Here is a 9582-nt window from a genome sequence, read left to right on the forward strand (position 1 = left end):
TAGGGAGGCTTTTAATGTTTAATAGATTACTGTATTATTATTACTATTGCATTGTGGCCTGACTGGTTTGCTTTAACATTGATGTTTTTTCTTCTGCCATTTCTAATATAGAAATGTATAGAAGTATAACTGAGGGGGCCGGTCCCGTTTCCTGGCTTCCTCCATAGAATTTAATTTCAAAACAAAAAGCCCTTTCCCACCACAAAGAGCATTATTTTTAACCTTATCAGTACTTTGTCAAGGACATTCCACTAAGATAAGCAGAGAAAGCCAGTACGGTACTTCCAGCCTACTCCCTCCCCGCCTCCCACATTACTCGCAATTACAAATTTTTGCAATTATATTTTCAAATCTTTACATACATTGACATCAAAATAATTTTATTATATATGATTAATATATATTGTAACTTTTATTTTGAGTCTAATTTAGTCCAATATTAGCAATAGAGAGTCCTCTTCTTTTAGTCTTGATTTTTAACCAGCTGGTGTCTTTCAATAAAGCAAGTACATAATTGTAATTCCATTAAGCTGAACATCTTCAATAGTCAAATAGATCCTGAAACAGTTTCACAGAAGTGAGATAGTTTCCAGAGAGTCAGTCCAGTCTCTTTCCCCCAGAAGGGAAATTCACTCATAACCTTATAATCTTCTCAGGTTTAACCTCCATTTTAAGTCAAGTTCAATCTCACCGTGTGCTATGTCCAAGTTCAACTAGAGTTCCAGTCAAGATCATTATTTTAGAAAATCTTGAGATTGGCATAAACAGAAGCTGGGTGCAGTCTTTTAATCCTAATTGTTCATTAGTTAACTTATCTTCCAATGTAAATTGCATCCACACATTACTTGCATATATTTTGTGCCTATACACCAGTAATGGGAGCGGACTTCCTTTTTTCACTCATATTTTCTTGCCAAAATTAGCCAAATTCATTAATCCATTAATATCTCCTCACCTTTCCATCAGCAGAGTATGTTGGATTATGACTGGGTCAGAGGCTTTGCTTCTGTGGAGCTGCGCTGATGCCTAGCTCACCAGCACCTTTGGCTCCCCCCCCCACCTGTTCCTTTCACCGCAGTGCCGTCAGTGAGCCGCAGGACCCCGGGACACCCCAATGCTCCTCTTGGGGTTTTCTGGGGAGGTGTGTCACCCTCGCACTCTTCCCCTTCACTCCACGAAGCCGAACTGACATAGCCGTCAGGTTCACGGTCCGCCTGCCATGTTGCAGACACTCGGAAGTGGGATGTTTTAAATGTTTGATGTTTTGTTATAATTTTTATATGTTGGAAACCACCCAGAGCAGGGTATAAATAGTATAGAAGTAATAATAATAATAATAATAATAATAATAATAATAATAATAATAATAATAAATGAATGAATGAATGAACAGGGCATCCCTATTTGGAGAAATGGTGGAGGGTACGCACTATGTTAACACCCATTGGCTCATGTATATAATTTATATAAAACAATCATCTTTCTGACTATCGGTCGAATAAAGTATTATTATTATTATTACAACAATCATTTATATAAACTGCATTTATATAAAATAAATTTATCCCTTTCATCTGCTTTCATCTGTTTTCTGCTGCCCCAGAGAAGCGGACACAGAGCAATGGATTCAAACTTCAAGAAAGAAGATTCCACCTAAACATTCAGGAAGAACTTCCTGACAGTAAGAGCTGTTCGACAGTGGGATTTGCTGCCAAGGAGTGTGGTGGAGTCTCCTTCTTTGGAGGCCTTTAAACAGAGGCTTGACAGCCATATGTCAAGAATGCTTTGATGGGGTTTCCTGCTTGGCAGGGGGTTGGACTGGATGGCCTTTGTGGTCTCTTCCAACTCTATGATTCTATGATCTTGTTCTTGTGTTTGGCTTTGGGATGTGAGGGGCATGTTCTTCTGTTTTTGGTGTCTCTCTCTCTCTCTCTCTCTCTGTGTGTGTGTGTGTGTGTGTGTGTGAGAGAGAGAGAGAGAGAGAGAGAGAGAGAGAGAGAGAGAGAGAGAGAGAGAGAGAGAGAGATTCAGCATGGGATTGGCAGGCAGGTGGTGAGTCCTTCCAGGTGCTTCAAAGAGTACCTGCTCCCTCCTCTCCGTTTTATTTGGATGACGTAGGCGTTGTCCCTTCCTCTTGTGCCCCACCCTCCCCGGGGAAAGGTAAATTGCGGCTGATATGCAGCCAGAGATTCTGTCAAAGGCAGGTGGCGACCTTGAGTGAACAGCACCTCGGGCAGGTAAGTGCTCACCTGAGATGCCGCAAAAGGCACCTCAGAGAAGAGAATGGGAGAGGGGTAGAAAGGCACCACTAAGAGGTCCCTCAGGGAGGGAGAGAACAAATACCTGGAGCACTGCATGAGATTTCATTGAAATTGATGGTGGCAAAGGTGTTTCATTGAGCAGGCTTGTATTTATTTAACCATTTGCTTGGTCACCAAAGGTGACAAGGAAGTGTATGCAGGCGAGTGGGCTGGGGACTGCTGGGAGCAGAGCACTCTGTCTCTCATATGGCAGCCCCTTGTGTTTTTATACTGGCTCTGGAGGAGACCTAGTCTAAGGTTGCCATATTTCAAACAGTGAAAACCAGGACAAAAACGTTGCTGAAGTGGTTTTTTGGGGGCGGGGGCAGTTGTTGAATTTTGGGGGAAGGGAAAAGTTGTTAAGTTTTTGTTGAGGTGAAGTTGTTTGTTGAGCTTTTTGGCAAAATTGCAAAAAAAAACCCGACATTTTTGAGCTTATAAAAAGCAAAATTGCCAAAAACAACACTGCCGACGTGGCTTGTCAAACGTCCAAATTTTAAATTTCTGCCCGGACACTGCTTCCAACTGCAGTATTCCGGGTATGTCTAAGAAATTCCGGACATATGGCAACCCTGTTCTGGTTGCTAACCACATTTTTACTCGAGTTTGGTACAGATGGGATGAAATGCTTCATCTGTCCTGCTCCCCTCCAAGTAAAAAGCCAGCCTAGTAATTTATTTATGTGTTCATTATGTGACCTAGTAACTTTTGGGGGGCTGTTAACTAATGCATGGTGCATAAGAAGCAAATGCAAAGGTAACTGCCCCAAGGAGCTCACAGTACAAAAGTACGCACAGAGGAGAGCTGCAAATAGCTGGGGACCAAGCTAGCCTTTTTCACTCCCTGAAGTGATGACTGTTGTGTCTTCCTTCTCCCTCTCATGTGCAAAACACAACAATGCAAACTGCAGGACCCAGATGGTGCGGTGATGTCACACGATGGAAGTAGTAAGAAGTGTGATGTGCTTGATTCGGGCAAAGAAATAGCAATAGCTGCGCTGGCGGAGAGGCGCAGAAACCTCGAGTTTCTGGCTTAGTGGAGGGGGGATTCTGCGGGGGTGACGCGGACCCCCATAGATCCCCGGGTTTTAGGGGAAATTTTGGAAATGACAGAGGAGAACTGCAACCCTGAAGGAAATGCAACAACTACGGGAAAGAAGACTGCTGAACCAACAGGACTGAATTTTGAGATAGAAGAGGAAGAAGAAGAAATCACTGTTTCACCGGGGGGAGGGGTGGAACAGGGAAGGGACTTGACTCAAAAGTCCCCCAAAAAATGGAAAAACAAAAAGGTTGTTACCCCAGTGAGAGAGGGGGAGAAGGAAGCATGTGGGGGGCAGAAAGTTAATGTGATTGAAGATAATATGTTGGGAATACAGCAGGGTGGGGAAGGGCTGAGCAAAGTTTGGATTGGGACAGAGCAGGAGTGCGATGAGGAAGAACTGGGGTGATTTTTTTAGGTGGACAAAACACAGTCTGAACTCGGAAAGTATTAAGGAGCTGGCTGAAATCTCTGGAGACATCGATTCCAAGGAAAGGGGGTAGATTTAGTTTTGAGGGTGGGAATAAAAAGGGGGGAAAGATTTTGAAAATTAAATATGAATATTTTTGGGTAGAGAATAATGGGTAATAAAAGTAAAGAGAAGTATGAAGGGTAATTGATCAATAAGAAGTCATGAGTTGGGAGAAAGAATGTTATTTTAGATTAAGGAACTCAAGAAGGGGAAATAAGGAAGTCCGAAATGTTTAGATTAGAAATTGGAAAATATAAGTATGTTTTTTATATTTTTATTATGGCTTTTCCTTTCTATTTCTCTTCCATTTTTCTATATAAAATTGAATAAGAATTATTTAAGAATAAGGTTACGAATTGGGTGATAGGATGTAATTTTATGATGTTTAACCAAGATTTGGAAATGGTAATAATTAATTATTTACAAGGATTGTAAGAAGGGGAAGTGAAGTAGTTTGAAGAGATAAGATGTGATAACATTGTCATTTTTGCCTTTTTTTATTTCTGTATTCTTTTTTTAAAAAAAATTCTTTTTTTCTTTTTTCTTTATGTAAAATTCAATAAATATTTTATATATAAAAAAAGAAAAAGAAATATCAACAGCAACTGGTGATGCTGATACCTTTTTAGATCCTGGTCAGCTAAACAGAGGTGTAGTGGGGGGGAGGCTGGGGGGGGCATGGCCCTGGCAGCACAATTTTGAGGGGGCGCAAACCAGGCATCCCCATTCAGGGATCCCAGTCTCGCCCTGCCTGCTGCTGGGGGTCTCTGGGCTCCTAATTCCAGGATGGTCTCACTGTCACATCCCTGGCCCCCTTGCTGAATGGCTGCCTGGCCAGTGCTCACTCACGCCTTGTTTGGACAGTGAGCAGGCACAGGCATGGACATAGGGAGGTGGGCAAGGAGTGACCCCAGAGTGGCCTGGTCTGGCACTCCTCTCCACGGGCATCAGGGGAATTTGCCCATCAAGGGCTGCATCGACCAGCTGGGCTCTCCCCTGCACTGGCAGGCAAGCTGTGCAGCACAGTCCCACTTGGTGCTGCTGGTGAGAGTTGGGCTGGCACAACAGGCCCTGTTCACCCTTCGTGGCCCCGGGCACCAGCAAACGCTGCTACACCACTGCAGCTAAAGTCCACTTTGGAATACCAAGAGAGCCTCTTTTCAAAACACTTGCTCCTGTATCTTCTGGACGTATAACAACCACTATTGGAAGTGGCACAACAATTCAACAACTTTTGTGTCCAGATTTTGACTTTCTGAAATACGTGCAGAGATTTCATTGCGGGGCTCCCTGTTTCTACTGTTACCCGGCTGAAATCAGATTTTTCACCATTCTGCTTCAGTGCAAGGTGGAACCACCCAAAACAAGCACAATAGGTCTGCCTGGACCATTTATCCATATTCAGCAGAAAGCTGTTGCTTCTTCTGGTGCAGAAGCAGAAAAGCCAAGCCAGCTCAATCTGTACTGGAGCCAAGATTGAAGTCCGGAGAAGGACAAGGGCAGCAAAAAAAAAATCTCAGCAAAATGTTCGCAAGTAATTAAGACCTTTAAGGAAATAGTTTATTAAAAACTATATTTAACAATAGGGTTAAGTGTCTAAAGCAAGAGTAGAGTCTCCAGTGTATTAAGCTGCAAAGAAACCACCTTTTAAACAAATAACATGAAGACCAGAACTAGAAAAAGGGAATATCTGAATCACTATGAATCTGAGAGCAATACAGACACACCTATTGGTCCATGGCGGCCCACGAGATAAAACCCAAATAGTGAAAGCAGCACAGCTCCTTTATTAAGATGGAATCTGTAAATAGATAGGTAGAGTAAATAATGCCAATTCCTGAGAGTGCATCTTTTCCTTCCAGAAACAGATTGCAAGGGTAAGAAGTCAAGTATTATGGGCAGGTCTTGAGCATGTCGGCAGTTGGCAGACTGATTCTCCATGCGCCCAGCCTTATCCCTAAAGTTCACCTCCTGTGCGTCCACACACACAGAGAGAGAGAGAGGGAAAGAGAGAGAAAGAGAGAGAACAGAATTCAGCTCCCTTTCACTGGGCTTTTCTTTTGCAGATTTTAAAAGTCAGATAGTTGTTTATTTCCTTGACATCTGATGGGTGGGCATTCCACAGGGCAGGCACCATTACCAAGAAGGTCCTATGCCTGGTTCTCTGTAGCTTCACTTCTCGCAGGGAGGGAACCGGCAGAAGGCCCTCGGAGCTGGACCTCAGTGTCTGAGCTGAATGATGGGGGTGGAGACGCTCCTTCAGGTATACTGGGCCAAGACTGTTTAGGGCTTTAAAGGTCAGCACCAACACTTTGAATTGTGCTTGGAGGGGGGCATTCCAATGTTTGTGCACAGGGACAGAACTGGATAGGTACTGGTTCCAGTTTGCTTAAAGTCCCCTCCGAGCTTCCTTTCCTCCTGCCCTGCCATACATAGAACTAATTGTTTGTTCAAAAATTCCTTGCCCCTATCTATCTGCAACTGCACAATAAGACGAGCAAAGAGTTTTTCAGCTTGGGCAACCCATTCTCTAAATATGGAGGAACACTCTGATTTATGCTTTAATAAAAAATAACCAACTAAAATGTGATTTATCATCTACTACCAGAAAAGCATATCTGGTGCCCCCTTCAGTCTTTTGGGGAAAAAGGGCTTATTATGTCACAATGAGCAAGTTCTAAAACTTCTTTAGATACTCTGTCACTTTCAGAAGCAACAGGCTTCCTCTTAGATTTTGCCATTCTACATACGCTGCGATCTAGGAAACAATTGCAACTGTTTACCTTTAGATTCTTGCACACCTCCTGCATCTTAGAAAGCACACAAAAATTTCAATACAACCCTTATGGACTGGTAGATTCCCCTGAACCACCTGGGCTGCTTTAACAGGCTTATCCTGCATTACATACAGCCCAATTTACATCTTTGCATGGCCACATACCTGTGTTCCATTATTTACCAAACAACCATCCTGCGGGAACTGAACACCGTACCCTGCATTAATCAAACAGCTTACAGACAACAAACAGTAGTCCAAACTGCTGACAAACAGAATCTCTGGTAGGGGAGTGGTCAAACACTGCAGGAAACATGTTCCCTGGCCATCAATCTTGCTTTTACGACCATCAGTAATATAGATCGAGTCCTTTCTGTCTACTGGCTTCCCTAGGGTCCTCAGGTACTCCCGACTGTTACATATAATCTGGTTGCTGCCAGAGTCCAGCAACCACGATCCTCGAGGTATCTTCCTTTCCTCTCAATAAAATGCAGGCACAAGTTGAGCAGAACATGTGTTCTTCTTCCCTGAAGAGAACCCCTTCTGCCTCTGTTCTGCAGCGATTGCTGTCTGCTCCACATCGTCTCCTGGAAGCCTTGCCCTGCACTGGCGCTGGAAATGTCCTGCTTGGTTGCATCTATAGCATCTCCTCACCGCCATTGCCAAATCCAAATCTTGGTGTTGCTCTGTTGGCAAACTCTGCTGTTGGCTCCCCCGTCTGAATCTCCTCTGGTCTTGAAGTACAACCTGTCTATCGGACCTTCTTTCTGCTTCTTTGGTCAATCTTCCGACAACATACTCAAGGGTCAGATCTTGGAGACGCATACTCTCCATGCTGTTGATCACTCGCAACCAGCTTTCGGGTGAGCTTGAAAGAATGATGTAGGTCTGGTCAGTCTCATCATAACGCTTACCTATCTGCTGTAGTTGCAAGAACAGACATTTCAGCATTTGAATATGAGTCGCCAAACACCCACTTTCCTTCATAACAGTCCTGAACAGCCTTCTGGTCAGAGAAATTATGGTTCCAGCAGTTTCTCTGACATGATTGCCCTTAATAGATTCCAGCACTCAAATGCTGTTCCAGCACCCATTTGCTGTCTCAAACAGAGCCCCTTCCCTTTGCTTTCCTTTAATTGCTCATCACCCAGGTGATTACCTCATGAGGAAACTCGTCTGGCTTATATTTTAACACTTACTGGATCCAGGAGTTCAGGAGTCCGTCACCCATAAACTCACATAACACTTTATTTGGATTCCAATGGATCTGTAAATGGATGGGTTGAGTAAATAATGCCAATCCCTGAGAGTGCATATTTTCCTTCCAGAAACAGATAGCAAGGGCAAGAAGGCAGGTATTATGGGCAGGTTTTGAGTGTGTCAGCAGTTGGCAGACTGATTCTCCGTGCGCTCAGTCTTATCCCAAAAGCTTCCCTTGTGTGTGTACACACACACACACACACACACACACACACAGAGAGAGAGAGAGAGAGAGAGAGAGAGAGAGAGAGATTTTCACTGGGCTTCTCTTTTGCAGGTTGTATTTGGAAAAGGGACAGAGCTGTACACGATCTCTCCCCCACCCGGATATAGTCTGCAAGTGCCCTCCTCCTGCCCACCAAAAGTATGAAAGGTACCAGGAAGATGCTGATAAACCAGCTGCAGAATTTGCCCAGTGTGGTCCTCTTCTGCTCTATTTTGCTTTTCCTACTTGTTGCGATGAAAGAATTGGAGTCTCTTTTCTCGCCACACGACATCAAGCTCAAGGGCGGCCCAGATTTCGCAGGCAATGATAAGAGTGCAATAGGATTTGAATGGGAATCTGCGCTGGAGAGGACAAGGGAGACCAAGCCCTCTGGTCTGATTTCCCCACCACCACCAGTGGCCACACGGCATCCCTTGGAGGTTATCTATTCCACTGATTATAAGTTCCTTCTCAACGAGCCAAACAAATGTCAGGAGATTAGCCCCTTCTTGATACTGCTGGTGATAACTGAGCCCCAGCATTTTTCCACAAGGCAGGCCATCCGGCAGATGTGGGGCAACGAGAGCTCGGTGCCTGGGGTTTCCATTCTTCGTCTCTTTCTGACGGCTGTCCACCCAAAATTTGGATACCTGCTCCAGGCCCTTTTGGAAGAGGAGAGTTCCATCCACAGAGACATTATTCAGCAGGACTTCCTGGATACCTACAACAACCTTACCCTGAAGACTCTGATGGGCATGGAGTGGATAAGCAAGTTCTGCCCCAATGCAACCTACGCGGTGAAGGCAGACAGTGACATCTTTCTCAATGTGAACTATATGGTGTCCCAGCTGCTGCAGCCTCACCTGCCACCCAAGAAGAACTACATGACAGGGCACATCTACAGGAACGCAAAGCCAATGCGTGACAAGGCCTCCAAGTGGTATGTGCCACGGGAGGTGTACCCCAATGAGACCTACCCGCCCTACTGTGTAGGCCCAGGGTATGTGTTCTCTGGGGATCTGGCCATGAAGATCTACCAGGTAGCAAAGACCATCAAGGTCATTAACATGGAAGATGTCTTCATGGGAATCTGCCTGTATGAGCTGGGCATCAACATGACAAACAGCCCCTTGGGTCTCTTCAATCCGTTCAAAGTCAAGTATGAGAAGTGCAAGTTCTCCAAGGTGGTGGTGGTGCATCATTATGGGCCAGAGGAGCTGCTGCAGATTTGGCCTGACTTTCGGGACCAGAGCCAGACTTGCAAGAGTTAAAAGGGAGGGAGGTGAACAGACGCACAGCCTCTTGTGGAGAAGTTGGCATAGAGGACTGGCAGCATGCGGGCATGTTTCTGTACAATGGACAAATTCATGCCAACAAATTGCGATGAGAAAGGGAAGGATGGCTCTGTGCTTGTCAAAATCTGTATTTATGCCCTCAGAAGAGATCTGGCCCCACATAACATGCTCATTGTGCAGTGTGGTCCGTTGCTATTTACACTGCTCTCCTCCCCATAGAATTTCTGCAGCTG

The 9582-nt window shown here is 44.7% G+C and overlaps 1 protein-coding gene across 1 annotated transcript; it reads left to right on the top strand.

The window, feature by feature from the left end:
- The first annotated feature begins 8080 nt into the window (after positions 1-8080).
- On the top strand, positions 8081-9417 carry LOC118097649 (beta-1,3-galactosyltransferase 1-like). Its single transcript, XM_035140741.2, has one exon. It carries the CDS (start codon positions 8216-8218, stop codon positions 9323-9325), a length of 1110 nt encoding a protein of 369 aa, XP_034996632.2. The 5' UTR covers positions 8081-8215; the 3' UTR covers positions 9326-9417.
- The last annotated feature ends 165 nt before the right edge of the window (positions 9418-9582 follow it).

This window comes from Zootoca vivipara, chromosome 16, assembly GCF_963506605.1.
Source record: "Zootoca vivipara chromosome 16, rZooViv1.1, whole genome shotgun sequence".
Lineage (NCBI taxonomy): Eukaryota > Metazoa > Chordata > Lepidosauria > Squamata > Lacertidae > Zootoca > Zootoca vivipara.